This window comes from Bufo gargarizans, chromosome 6, assembly GCF_014858855.1.
Source record: "Bufo gargarizans isolate SCDJY-AF-19 chromosome 6, ASM1485885v1, whole genome shotgun sequence".
Lineage (NCBI taxonomy): Eukaryota > Metazoa > Chordata > Amphibia > Anura > Bufonidae > Bufo > Bufo gargarizans.
Genome location: NC_058085.1, coordinates 69171192 through 69186027, shown reverse-complemented (window position 1 = coordinate 69186027; position 14836 = coordinate 69171192). Strand labels below are relative to the sequence as shown.

The 14836-nt window shown below is 49.6% G+C and overlaps 1 protein-coding gene across 6 annotated transcripts in view; it reads left to right on the top strand.

Annotated features, from left to right (window-relative positions):
• The window catches only part of TNRC6C (trinucleotide repeat containing adaptor 6C), an 87285-nt gene that overhangs the window by 53483 nt on the left and 18966 nt on the right, over window positions 1-14836 (top strand). For 4 of the 6 annotated variants that reach the window (XM_044298775.1, XM_044298771.1, XM_044298770.1 and 1 more), the window contains 3 exons: window positions 809-954; window positions 12035-12208; window positions 12537-12683. In XM_044298775.1, coding sequence (XP_044154710.1) covers window positions 809-954; window positions 12035-12208; window positions 12537-12683 — 467 coding nt within the window. The remainder of the gene's footprint in view (window positions 1-808; window positions 955-12034; window positions 12209-12536; window positions 12684-14836) is intronic. The other 2 variants (XM_044298774.1, XM_044298773.1) reach the window with 1 other exon arrangement.

Below are 14836 nucleotides of genomic sequence, written 5' to 3'. Positions count from 1 at the left end.
CGGCTGGCACACTAATATGTGCGAGGAGCTTTTGACTCTCCTCTGACAGATTATGTCGGGGGAGAGAAGGATTGGGCAAAACGAGTATTTTCGCCCAATCCTTTTGTTCTTCTGGGGAGATAATCCGTGGCCAGAACTGCCTGGCAGCAGCTTTCTGTGCACTCCCCAAAGCATACACCTACACATTCGATTCAGCCAAATACGTATGGGGAAGACAAGAGGGAGAAGAGAGAGATAGTTGGCCATACTCATTAGACAGCTGTCAACCCAAAGCTAGAGCGGAGAAAGCCACTACTAGACGCCTCTGGCAATGGCTTATCTCCCCAAGAACAAAAAGATCTGCAATTGGGAGACAGTAAGGAGGCCCTCATACACCTCAGAATTGGTGGTATTTCATGTATATGGCCGGTATGAGCAAATGTCTAATGTAGCCAGAAATAGATTGTCACTATGTGAGATTTCTCGTAAGCTTGGCAGCGTACCTCCGGGCTATGATAGCCAGTCGCAGCATCCAGCAGTCTGCAATCTATGTCAGCCAGGGGGCTGGATTTCAATGATAAATGTAACATGGACTCTTGCCCAGCTCCTCCCCGACCTTACCATGCCCCCTTTTTCGGAAAGTGTCGAGGTTGATGAACGCCACTTGTGCACGAAATTTGCACAAGTGGCGTTGAAAAAGTTGCAGACCTGCAGTTTGTGTGTATCCCAATGATAAATCGGGTCCATTATGTTTAAACCCAACACTGGAACATGTTGAGGTGTCTTACGCCTGTTGTGACTGCTGCACTCTGTATCCATTACTTTGCAGGTGCTCTCCTGGAAAAGAAGGTGGAAATGGACAAGCGTGGATTGGGAATGGCTGACTATAATGCTATGGTCGCCAAGCCCCTGAGCTGCCGCCCACCACCGATCTCCAAAGAGTCTTCCATGGACCGCCCCACTTTCCTAGATAAGGTAGTTGGGGGGGAAAAAAGAGGTTTTATAACATTTTTGTATTCTACGTTTTTTTAGATTTGTGTTGATTTTTTTTCTAGTGGATGTAGAAATGTTTTCTTTAATGCATCAAACTGAAATATTTAGTATATAGCGCGTCTGCTTTAAATGCTGCACTACATGGCGTTTCCTTGTGCTGCGTTCTGTACGAGTGGCGACAGGGGATATTATTGGCTGGTGCTGTTTGTGCATTTGGTGGTGTCACAGATACTTGAGTTGGCTTCACGCTCTGATATAACTTGATGTCTGCCGTCCTGCAGAATCTAGTTTGTGGGGGTGAGGCAGAGGATTAATGTTCTGCACAGTGAACAGCTGAGCTGTAGCAAAACACAGACTTCTGGCCATGTGCTTGTCTTCTCCTAAATGTCAGCAAAGCTATTAGGTCATGAGAAATCCCTGGCAGAGCGCTGTTGACTTCCCGGGCTGCAGTTAACGCTTTCTTCTCATATTCAGAAAGGAGGGATGAGCCTGAATATTGTAATGAAATAATATGGCGGTTGTCGTTCATATGTAGTCTGAAATAAAAAATGATCTTGTTAAGAATATGTTAAACATTACTATAAAGGCCATCCAGAAAAGGGCCCTTCGGCTATTATGTGTTTAGATAGATTGCTAATAAGTGTGTAAGGGGATTTCCATATTAGACACGATATGTTCTATTAGATCAGTATTGGTGTGACGGTGACCGCTAGGACACCCACAGATCACAAGACCGAGGACGCTATACCTCTAAAATAAAGGAAGCAGCAGATGAAGCATGCCCACTGCCTTCATTCTCTATAGGACCGCTGGAGATAGCCATACAGATATGTGGAGTGTTAGTGTGCCTGCTAGTCCTGTCGTTCCCTTCATTTAGAGGGCACAGGCCCTCCATTCTCGTCATCGATGTGGGTCCTAGTTTAAAGTGTTACAGATATAATATATATATATATATACACTCACACACCCACACTCTCACACACTCACTCCTCACCATTGAAATTGCAACATCATACAGGACAAGCCGCTAGGTTATGCAAATTGAGGAAGTAGCAGTTGTCACTAAGATGTGCAGATGATCACATTTTCAGACGCCTAGCTCCAGTCTGTGGCATGTGGGAGGGGCATAAAAGCCAGATTGAAACCAAAAAGTTTCTTAGCCACGTGAAACCTCGAACATCAGATCAAGTTGTGTGGGATGATTGGAATGCCTCCTGTTCATCAATGTGCCCATTATCTATGCATGCCATAAACTGAGCAAAACAGAATCATTGTATTTTGAGACCTTGGTTTATCACTCCAGCAGATCGGTACATGCCTAGGCCGAGATTTCAGCACTGGTCAACACTTTGTCTCCCGGTGGTTAGGAGAACAACGGTGAACTGAAATGACAGCAAGAGGTGCACAGAGGCGAGCCTCTGATTAGAAGAATGTTGCTTAGTGATCTGTTCTGTACTGCAAGTGAAGTTGGACGTCACATCCCAAGCCTAGGGCGGCAAACAGTGTCTATACAAACTGTCAGAAGGAGCTTGCATGACATTGGGCTATGAGCAAGACATCCAGCTACAGGTGTCCATTGACCTCATGCTGACGCTCTCAAAGGCTTCCATGGTGCACAGTAAGACTGCAATTGAGGCAGGATTGGAAGTATTTCCTCTTCAGCGAGGAGTCAGGCGCTTGTCTCTGATGCAGTGATAGTTGGTGATTGGTCTGGAGAGGCCTTTACAGGGGAACATCACACCGGTCCTTCTCCTGGGATTATGGTGTGGGGTGGCATAATGTACATTAGTTGGGACTCTCTAGTCTACATTTCAGGTAACCCAACACCTCAGCATTACATTGACACCAAGTTGCATGTTGCTTTTGCTACTGTGAGCAACCTGCGTGGCCTAAAAGTGCTGCCATGGCCTGTAGCATCTCCAGACTTGTCTCCTATTGAGCACATCTGGACATTATCAGCAAGTGCAAAGGGAGCTGGCAGCAGCGGATTTTGCTGATTTGCGTGACCAAGTGCATTCAGCGTGGCAGAACGTTACTCAGACAACCGTTAATAGCCTCATTGATATCATACCATTCCATTTTTGTATCATTTGCATCATTAACATGTTTCAATCACGTGAATTTCTGTAATTCCATGGCTTTTCCTTCTTGGTTTTGCAATTTTAATGTTGAGTGTATAAAAAAAATATTATATATAATATATACAGTGGATATAAAAAGTCTACACACCCCTGTTAAAATGTCAGGTTTCTGTGATGTAAAAAAATGAGACAAAGATAAATCATTTCAGAACTTTTTCCACCTTTTAAGGCCTGTTTCCTAAAACGTGGGTGCGTTGCGGGAAAATGCGCAATTTTTCAGCGCGAGTGCAAAACATTGTAATGCGTTTTGCACGCGCGTGAGAAAAATCGGCATGTTTGGTACCCGGACTTCTTCACAGAAGTTCGGGTTAGGTGTTGTGTACATTATATTATTTTCCCTTATAACATGGTTATAAGGGAAAATAATAGCATTCTTACTACAGAATGCATAGTACAATAGGGCTGGAGGGGTTAAAAAAAATAAAAAAAAATAATTTAACTCTCCTTAATCCACTTGCTCGCGCAGCCCGGCTTCTCTTCTGTCTTCATCATTGCTGTGCACAGGAATAGGACCTTTTGATGACGTCACTGCGCTCATCACATGGTCCATCACATGATATTTTACCATGGTGATGGATCATGTGATGACCATAGTGACGTCACCACAGGTCCTTTTCCTGTACACAGCAAAGAAGACAGAAGAGAAGCCGGGCTGCGTGATCAAGTGGATTAAATTATTATTTTTTAACCCCTCCAGCCATATTGTACTATGCATTCTTTATTAAGAATGCTATTATTTTACCTTATAACCATGTTATAAGGGAAAATAATAAAGATCGGGTCCCCATCCCAATAGTCTCCTAGCAACCGTGCGCACAAAGAGGAGCATGCTGCGATTTTCACGCAACGCACAAGTGATGTGTGAAAATCACTGCTCATGTGCACAGCCCCATAGAAATGAATGGGTCCGGATTCAGTGCGGGAATCTCGCCCGTGTGAAAGGAGCCTAATGTGACCTATAAACTGTACAACTCAATTGAAAAACAAACCGAAATCTTTGAAGTAGAGGGAAGAAAAAATATAAAAATAAAATATGGTTGCATCAGTGTGCACACCCTTAAACTGATACTTTGTTGAAACACCTTTTGATTTTATTACAGCACTCAGTCTTTTTGGGTATGAATCTATCAGCATGGCACATTTTGACTCTGCAAGATTTGCCCACTCTTCTTTACAAAAACACCCCAAACCTGTCAGATTGCGAGGGCATCTCCTGTGCACAGCCCTCTTCAGATCACCCCACAGATTTTGCATCGGATTCAGGTCTGGGCTCTGGCTGGGCCATTCCAAAACTTTCAATCTTCTTCTGGTGACGCCATTCCTTTGTTGATTTGGATGTATGCTTTGGGTCGTTGTCATGCTGAAAGATGGCTCCTATTCATGTTCAGCTTTCTAGCAGAAGCCTGAAGGTTTTGTGCCAATATTGACTGGTATTTGGAACTGTTCATAATTCCCTCTAGCTTAACTAAGGCCCCAGATCCAGCTGAAGAAAAACAGCCCCTTGGCATGATGCTGCCACCACCATGCTTCACTGTGGGTATGGTGTTCTTTTGGTGATGTGCAGTGTCGTTTTTGGGCCAAACATATCTTTTGGAATTATGGCCAAAAAGTTCAACCTTGGTTATATCAGACCATAACATTTTTTCCCACTTGTTTTTGGGAGACTTTAGATGTGTTTTTGCAAAATGTAGCCTGGCTTGGATGTTTTTCTTCGTAAGGGTATTTTTACACTTGCGGCAGGACGGATCCGACAGGCTGTTCATCCTGTCGGATCCGTCCTTCCACTATTTCGCTGTGCCGCTGGACCGCTGCTCCGTCCCCATTGATTTTAATGGGGGCGGAGCTCCGGCGCAGCACGGTAGTTCACGGCGAAAGGCTGCCAGAATAAAAGTCCTGCATGTCCGACTTTTTAGTCCGGCGGCCTCTCACCGCGAACTTCCGTACGGCGCTGGAGCTCCGCCCCCGTCCCCATTATAGTCAATGGGGACGGAGCGGCGGCACGGCGAGATAGCGGAAGGACGGATCCGACAGGGTGAACAGCTTTTCGGATTCGTCCTGCCGCAAGTGTGAAAGTACCCTAAGAAAAGGCTTTCGTCTTGCCACTCTACCCCATAGCCCAGACTTTTGAAGGATACAGGAGATTGTTGTCACATGTACCACACAGCCAGTACTTGCCAGATATTCCTGCAGCTCCTTTAATGTTGCTGTAGGCCTCTTGGTAGCCTCCCAGACCAGTTTTCTTCTCGTCTTTTTATCAATTTTGCAGGGACGTCCAGTTCTTGGTAATGTCACTGTTGTGCCATATTTTCTTCTCTTGATGATGACTGTCTTCACTGTGTTCCATGGTATATCTAATGCCCTGGAAATTCTTTTGTCCCCTTCTCCTGACTGATACCTTTTAACAACGAGATCCCTCTGATGCTTTGGAAGCTCTCTGTGGGACTAAGAAAATTTCAGGAAAGACCAACTAGAGCAGCTGAACTTTAATTGGGCTTAATCAGAGGCACTTTAATAACATGATTTCTCGCCCATTTTCCTTGGGGGACACAGACCTTGGGTATAGCTCAGCTCCCTAGGAGGCGTGACACTAAGTAAAACTGTTAAGCCCCTCCTCCATCAGCTATACCCTCAGCCTGGAGATAGAGGCTACCAGTTTTAGCTTAGTGTCCAAGGAGGCAAGACACTCCCTGCTACTGCAGGGCTGTTTTCTCCTTGTTATTTTTACTTTTTCTTCTAATTTTGTTATTTTATTTTTTCCTAGGGATACCAGAGACGCATTTGACCTCTCTGCTCTCCCGGGGTTGAGCTGCGCCAGTGCCAACTTATCTGCACTGCTGCCTCCCCCACAGAAGCAATAGGAGGATCTGGGCAGCAATGGCTCCCCTACATCCCGCCAGCTAGGGGGTCGCCCGCACGCCAAGCCCCTCTTCCAGCTTCCTGCCACTGCGGTGCCAGTGGCTGAAGGGGCGACCCTGCTGGAAAGGACTGAGGGTGAAGACGTCGCACGGTGAGATGGCTATTCCAGCCCATACCCCGTCCCTATCTGCAGCATCTACCCCTCTGGGTAAGGGGGGCACCCGTGGTCGCTCATTCTGAGCGCTCATCTGCAGGACAATGCAGCACAGCAGCATCCTCAGCACCCCCACGCTTTTCCCCCCCACGCTGCTATCTTTCTCCCCCCCCCCCCCCCCCCTCATCGGGGCTGACTCCATTTTTCTCTTCTCTCTCTCCCCCTTCCCGCCGAGAACGGGGGGCGGGGCTTAGCGGTCCCGGCAGGGGGGCGGGGCTTCCGCGCGTCATTTTGGGGGCGGAGCTACGTTCTCCTTCACAGGAGACATTTCAAGCGCTGGAGGGGGCGGAGCTTGTTCCCCGCGCTTTCTGCTGAGGTTTCCCGCGCTTCCTCACTCCTGACAGGAAGCTGGGACACGGTGGGGGACTCTAACCTCCTGTGTACATCGCTCGGCTTCTGTGGGCGCTCTCTGCTGCTCTCTGCTGTTCACTGCTTCTCTGCTGCTGCTGATCTGGGCCATCTCCTGACGTTCTTCTGAGGCACTGGTAGGACAGTTAACCCTCTCCTAACCCTCCTGGTCATAGCTGCTATAACCCTTTGTGGTCTCTATATTAGAGTACAACCACACTTCAGCATGTCAGATCCCACAGGTGCCCCCAAACCCTGGTACCATGCCTGTACCGCCTGTAAGGAACTTTTTCCGCGTGGGCAATCTGAGCCGCATTGCCTTGCATGTCAGGCCCCGGTGCAGGGCCCGCTTCCCGCTGCGCCCCCCGGTGCCTCTGAACCCCCTGACTGGGCTAGGTCTCTGTCTCAGGCGGTGGAAAGCCTTACACACGTAGTGGGCCGTCTCGTGGATAGACCGCCTCTCCCGCAGGCTGCCACAATCCCTGTCGCACCCGCTGGGACTACCGTTTCTGCCGCCCCCACTGGTTCCCTGCCTCCCAGCGAATCTTCCAGGGCCCGGCATACTCAGAAACGTTCAAGGGTTGAGCGCACATCTTCTCCAGATGCTTCGCTCTCTCCGCCATGCGTGCGAGCTCAGTCAAGTCTATCCTCTCAAAGGGATACGCTTTCTGAGGGAGAACTGGCGGATTCGGACGTGGACATGGACTCAGAGCTTCCGTCCAAATTGGCGTCCGCGGTGGGGCATCTTGTCACTAGCATCCGTGATACCTTTCAGCTACACGATGACCCCCCCAGCTCTGAACAGGCCGGCGTGTCCTTTCTCCGCCCCAAACAGGCCTCCAAGGTTTTTCCCATACACGCTGATTTTTCTTCTGTGGTATCCAAGGCTTGGACTCGGCCTAACGTCCGCTTTATTACACCCAAAAAGCTGGACATTTGTTATCCCTTTCCAGCGGATTCTGTGACCACGTGGACATCCCCGCCTAAGGTTGATCCTCCCGTGGCTCGCCTGTCCAAAAGCACTACTATTCCTGTACAGGACGGATCTTCCCTCCAGTCTGTTGAGGACCGTCGTACGGAATCCCTCTCCAAGGCCATATTTACTGCCTCTGGTTCGGCCCTTAGACCGGTCTTTGCCTCCGCCTGGGTTGGCAAAGCGGTCTCTGAATGGGGTTTGCAACTGGAACGGGAGTTAGGGTCGGACGTCCCTGTTCAGGACCTCCGTTCCTTAGCCCAACTAATTGTTCAGGCCGGAAAATTCGTCTGTGAGGCCTCCCTTGATGCGGGTGCCCTCATTGCCCGTTCCTCTGCCCTGGCAGTTTCTGTCAGGAGGGAACTCTGGCTGAAGGTTTGGGCGGCGGACGCCGCTTCCAAACGCTCTTTGGCCGGCCTACCATTCACGGGTTCCCGCCTGTTCGGAACCCGTCTGGACGAACTTATATCAGAGGCCACGGGTGGGAAGAGTACTCACCTCCCCCAGTCCAGGCCAATGGGCGCCCCCCGTGGTCGCGCTGGTTCGTCCCGTTTTCGGTCCTTTCGCAAGCCCACCGGGTCTAGACCCGCGGCCAGTTCTTCTTCCTCTGGCCCAGCCCAGGATAGACGCAAGAAGCCGTTTTTTCGGACGCAACCTACCTGGCGCAAGTCCCAGCCTGCACGGGCTCCCACAGGCCAGCAGCCCTCTGCCTGAAGGTGCGCCCCCACCCACCCGGGTGGGGGGCCGCCTTCTCCTATTCAGGAACGTATGGCGGGCCCACATCTCAGACGCATGGGCGCTCGAGATTGTATCTTGCGGATACAAAATCGAATTTGCGTCCATTCCGCCAGACCGTTTCTTCCGATCCCGTCCTCCGCGAGATCCCGTACGAGTGGCCGCCTTCTTCGCGGCCATTCACTCTCTAATGGACAAGGGTGTCGTCGCCCCCGTGCCTCCGACGGAAAGGTTCAGGGGGTTCTACTCGAACCTCTTTGTGGTTCCCAAGAAGGAAGGCTCAGTGCGTCCGATCTTGGACCTAAAACGCCTGAACCGTTTTCTCCGACTGCAGAGATTCCGGATGGAGTCTCTCAGGTCCGCAGTGGCCTCCCTGGAAAGAGGGGATTTCATGGCCTCAATCGACATTCAGGATGCATACCTCCACGTTCCGGTTGCTCCATGTCATCACCGCTTCCTGCGCTTTGCGGTGGGGGACGATCACTTCCAATTCGTCGCCCTTCCCTTTGGTCTGGCGACTGCTCCTCGAGTGTTCACCAAGGTCCTGGCCCCTGTCTTGGCCCTTCTACGTTCAAGAAGTGTTTTTCTTCTCCCATACTTGGACGACATCCTGGTCAAGGCACCCTCCTTCTCTCAGACATCCCGCAGTGTGGAACTCACTCTGGAGACCCTGACGCGGTTCGGTTGGATTATCAACCACCCCAAATCTTCCCTTACCCCCTCCAGACGGCTGATCTTCCTGGGGATGCTCCTGGATACAGAGTTGGCGGAGGTCCGCCTTCCGTCGGACAAGCGTCTGGCCCTTCGCGGGTCGGTTCGCAGTCTCCTCCGTCATCACCGCCCTTCCCTCAGATCCAGCATGCGGTTGTTGGGAAAGATGGTTGCCTGTTTCGAAGCGGTGCCGTTCGCACAATTCCGATCCCGCACCTTTCAGAGGGCAATTCTGTCGGCCTGGGACAAATCACTGAGGAGTCTGGACAGGACCTTTCTTCTGCCTCCCCTGGCTCGAGCTTCCCTCGGCTGGTGGTTGCATATCCCTCTAAGGGGGAAGTCCTTCCTTCCACTGAACTGGCTGGTGATTACCACAGATGCCAGCTTACGGGGGTGGGGGGGGGGGTTTTCCCTCCCCGGTCCGTCCAGGGCGTTTGGTCTCTATCGGAGTCCAGACTTCCAATCAATATTCTGGAACTGAGGGCGATTCTTCTGTCCCTCAGACACTGGACCCATCTGCTGAGGGGCCACCCTGTTCGGATCCAATCGGACAATGCCACGGCTGTGGCATACATAAACCATCAGGGAGGCACTCGCAGCGCTGCAGCGATGCAAGAGGTGACCCTCATTCTCCTCTGGGCGGAGACGCACGTGCCGGCCTTATCTGCGATTTACATCCCGGGGGTGGACAACTGGGCGGCGGATTTCCTCAGCCGGTCCACCATCGACCCGGGAGAATGGTCCCTGCACCCAGAGGTGTTCGAAGCCCTTTGTCTTCGCTGGGGTCGCCCCGACGTGGACCTCATGGCCTCCAAATTCAACCACAAGGTCCCCCTATACCTGGCCAGGGCACGGGACCCGAAGGCATACGGCGCCGACGCGCTCGTCCTTCCGTGGCGCGAATTCTCCCTTCTGTACGTCTTTCCTCCTTTTCCCCTCCTGCCACGGGTTCTTCGGAGGATCGCGGCAGAGGGCGTCCCCGCGATTCTAATCGCCCCGGATTGGCCCCGCCGGTCTTGGTACGCCGACCTAATGTTGCTGTTGGCAGACGCACCGTGGCCACTGCCCTCCAGGGAAGACCTTCTCTCTCAGGGACCGATCTTCCACGAGCATTTAGGCTCGCTACGTTTGACGGCGTGGCTATTGAGACCGCCGTCTTAACGCGACGGGGTTTCTCCGCGGACGTAGTCCGCACCATGATCCGGGCTCGTAAGCCCGTATCCTCTAGGATCTACTATCGGGTTTGGAGGTCCTATCTGGGGTTCTGTGAGTCCCGGAGCATCCCACCTCTCCGGTTTTCTCTTCCCACAATCCTGTCCTTCCTCCAGTCGGGTCTGGACCTGGGGCTGTGCCTCAGTTCTCTGAAGGGTCAGATTTCGGCGCTGTCTATTCTTCTCCAGCGTCCCCTGGCCCCTCTAGGGCCAATTAAGACCTTTTTACAAGGGGTGGCTCACTCTGTTCCGCCGTACCGCCCTCCAGTTCCTTCCTGGGACCTGAATGTGGTGCTCTCGGCGCTCCAATCAGCCCCCTTCGAGCCTTTACGGGAGGTCTCCCTTCGCCTTCTGTCCTGCAAGGTCATCTTTCTTGTGGCCGTCACGTCTCTCCGACGGGTGTCGGAGTTAGCGGCTCTTTCTTGCTCCGAACCTTTCCTGATCTTCCACCAGGATAAGGTTGTGCTTCGGCCTGTCCCGACTTTCCTGCCAAAGGTGGTCTCCGCCTTTCACATCAATGAGGACATCGTCCTTCCGTCGCTCTGTCCCTCTCCTTCCCACCCCAGAGAACGGGAACTGCACCGTCTGGATGTGGTCAGGGCGTTGAGGATTTACTTGGAGGTCACCGGGTCCTTTCGGCGCACGGACTCCCTGTTTGTGGTTCCGGAGGGTTCGCGCAAAGGGTTGGCGGTCTCCAAGGTGGCTATTGCCCGTTTCATTAAACTGGCGGTGTCTGAGGCTTATCGAGCCAAGGGCAGACCTCCGCCTTTTGGCGTCACTGCTCATTCCACCAGAGCAGTCGGAGCTTCCTGGGCGCAGAGGCATCGGGCCTCGGCTGAACAGTTGTGCAAAGCAGCCACTTGGTCCTCTCTGCACACTTTCACAAAGTTCTATAGGGTGCATACGCATGCATCAGCGGATGCTGCGTTGGGCCGCCTGGTTTTGCAGGCAGCGGTTTCCTGATGCTCTGGTGGTGTTCCGCCTTGGGTTTGTGGTCCCTCCCTTCTTGGACTGCTCTTGAACGTCCCAAGGTCTGTGTCCCCCAAGGAAAATGGGCGAGAAAAGGAGATTTTTGTATAACTTACCAGTTAAATCTCTTTCTCGCTCTTCCTTGGGGGACACAGCACCCACCCTTCTGTGTTTGGTTACAGGGTTATGGTCTGGCGCCCCGTTGGGTTGCTGGCTGGTTGTTTCCGTTATTGGTTGTTATCCTTTCACTACTTGGACACGCAACTGGTAGCCTCTATCTCCAGGCTGAGGGTATAGCTGATGGAGGAGGGGCTTAACAGTTTTACTTAGTGTCACGCCTCCTAGGGAGCTGAGCTATACCCAAGGTCTGTGTCCCCCAAGGAAGAGCGAGAAAGAGATTTAACTGGTAAGTTATACAAAAATCTCCTTTTTGAATGTGATTGCTTAATTCTGAACACAGCTACACGCCCAGTTATAAGAGGGTGTTCACACTTATGCAACCAAAAGAAATCAGTTTGTTTTTCAATTGAGTTGAACGGTTTATAGGTCACATTAAAAGTGGAAAAAGTTCTGAAATGATTTATCTTTGTCTCATTTTTTCACTTTACAAAAACCTTACATTTTAACAGGGGTGTGTAGACTTTTTATATCCACTGTATTTTTGGTTTCATTGTGTTATTAGCATCCTATCTTTTCCCTTTCTGTGTCTAGAAAATCTACCATTTAAAAGCTAGAAGGACTTTCCCCGATCTAGAAGTACAATTTGTCATTAGCTATAACTACTGTTGGTGTCATGAAGTCTAGTCTGATAACTGCTCTCCGTTCTTTGTTAGTCACTGTCTTGTTGTTCATTCCACTAATTTCATGTTGCCTCCTCTCTCTGGTGCTGATGGACCAACTCCAGCTCACCATCTCTCTCTCCAATCAGGATGGCGGCCTAATGGAAGAGCCCTCTACTTCACCATTTTTGCCTTCACCAAGCCTGAAGCTCCCCCATCCAAATAGCGCACTCCCTAACCAGGCCATTGGTGGCATGACACCAGGCCTAAACATGCAGAACTTGAATTCCTCTAGACAGGTAACATTTATCTGTGGGTCAGAATCATTGTTTCTGGGCAACAGATCTCTGTTTAGACAGCACGATCTACTGCCTAGAAAACATAATTGGTATCCCTGCATGAACGACAGGATCACTCAATGAATGAGCGTTTTGCTCGTTCATCGGGTGATCGGCATCACATTTAGACGGGCAGATTGTCGGGAGCGAGCCTTCGCAGGAACGGTTATTCCCGATAATCTGGACGATTATTGGTACGTCTAAATCCTCTGGTGGAATAGATGTGTATAATATAATTATCTGTGCATACAATGGTCATATCTTACTAACCTTTTTAAACTCCATGTAGATACAGAGTGGCAATCTGGGCATGTTTGGCAATAGTGGAGCAGCACAAGCCAGGTCCATGCAACAGCCACAGCAGCCACCAGTGCAACCTCTCAACTCATCCCAGCCTAGTCTTCGTGCTCAAGTGCCTCAGTTTTTATCCCCTCAGGTTAGTTTATGCCATTTATTATACTTTTTATTTTCATATTTATGGGTATCTTTAATATTTGCTCATCAGTAGGATACAGGTAATAGGACGTATTATGAATAGTAAAGTGGCCATTGGCAAATGTTGGTCAGTTTCAGCAGGATTAGCTGACTATCCAAGGTGTAGGGTGGTCACCAAACTCCTCCCCAAAGGCAAATGTTGCAGGAGACAGTGATCAGGTACAATGAAATGGCAGGATCCTTTGTTCCCATGGGCCATTTGATGCCGCTGAAGGGGAATTGTCCCCTTTCTGCCTATTAAAAATAGAGGCATGCTTGGCCAAGCATGCATATGTCTGGAAGAATAGTTGTCGGCAGAACAGGCAATCTGCAGACAGCTTAAAGGGCTTTTCTGGTTATGATTATATTTTAAGTCGTGCCACCAGCCTGTCTCCTGAAAAAGATGATTCATACTTGCTTGCTCCACCATGCTCATGTCCTCGGCGCTGTCTCTATCGTCTGGACCCCACAATGTTTTCTTCTGGTGGTACATGGACATGATCACATGCACCTCCACAAGCCTTCACCGCTGAAGCCAGTCATTGGCTGGAGAGCTACATGTGATCATGTCCATAGCCAGCCGCATGTAAACACTGTGCAGGACTGGAAAATGGACATCCAGGAGGACCACAGCAACATAAGGCGTGTAAGTATGAATCTTCTTTTTCATGAAGCAGGCTGGGTCCATTGCGTAAAATGTAAATATAACTGGAAGCCCCCTTTAAGAGGCAGGACACCAAAGAGAAAAACTTCAGCGTCGCCAATACCTCCAAGTAAATTCCTAAGTCCAGCAGCTCGAGGTCTCCCTTAGGTCATTGGCATATTCTTAATGAAGTTAAATAAACCTACAGCCTTCTTGAGCCACCAAAGGACAACCTGAATGTCCAGCACAAAAAAGGATTTTCTCCCAAAAGTGTATCTTTCTTCCAAAAATAAATCTGCTAATGTCCATTGAGCAGAAATTAGCAATTAATCGTAGGCCTCATGCACACGACCATTCCATTTTTTTGAGATCCGCAAAAAAACAGAAGCCGCCCTTGTGCCTTCCGCAATTTGCCGCAAAACGGACATGTTATATTTTTTGGGCGGGGCCACGGAACGGAGCAACGGATGCGGACAGCACACAGAGTGCTGTCCGCATCTTTTGCGGCCCCATTGAATTTAATGGGTCTGCACCCAAGCAGCAAAAACTGCAGCTCTGATGCTGAACCAAACCACCTTTATAGGCATTCAGACATAGGGCATCATTTACTATGCCCCCTGCTCCAGTCAAAAACTTTTTAAAGGGAACCTGTCACCTCTACTATGCTGCTTTCACTGAGCGTTTCTAAATGTTCACTGTGTTACCCTAAACATATAAATTACACTTTTAATTTCAGTTGCAGACAAATTCAATAAGTATTATGCATTTTTGTACTTCCCGCCTTTTATGCAAATTAACATAAGAGTCATATCTTACTTGTGTGACCAGAGAAGAGGTTAATTTGCATATGTATCAAATCGTTTTTTTTACACAATAAAAGCACACAGAGCTATGGGGACTGGGTATTGCGGATGTGCTAGCGGCCATCTAGCAACCCATGGCCTCAGCTCTATACACAAAATCCAGGTGACAGGTTCCCTTTAAATGCTGTTTCTACATAGACATTGTCACCTCCGGAAAGAGGACATGGCCCACATTCTGCTTGAGATCTACGCCGGTTATGAGCTGTCATAGATTTTATTACAGGCACAAAGACTAAAAGAGGATGTACCTAATTTATGGTGAGGCGTGTGCGTGTCATAAATTTAGGCGCATCCTCCCACCAGCATGCAGGTCAAGACTGGCATATGAAATGCCGGTCTTGATAAATTACCCCCATAGACTGTCCCAGGAGGGTACAAGGGGAATTTTCAGAATAATCTTGTTCTCTGTTGCACGCTTAACTCGAGCACTAAAACTATTGCTGCTGTTTTATAGTCGGTCCTTACTGATAATGTATAGTTTTATGTTCCGTGAATGCTGCTAAGAAACCTGTGGGTATTACTGGAAGCAACAAGCTTAACACTTATTAATTTCCCTTGGTGCTGAGAATTTACATTCTTCTGAGCATATGTAAGTAACATTCATTTACA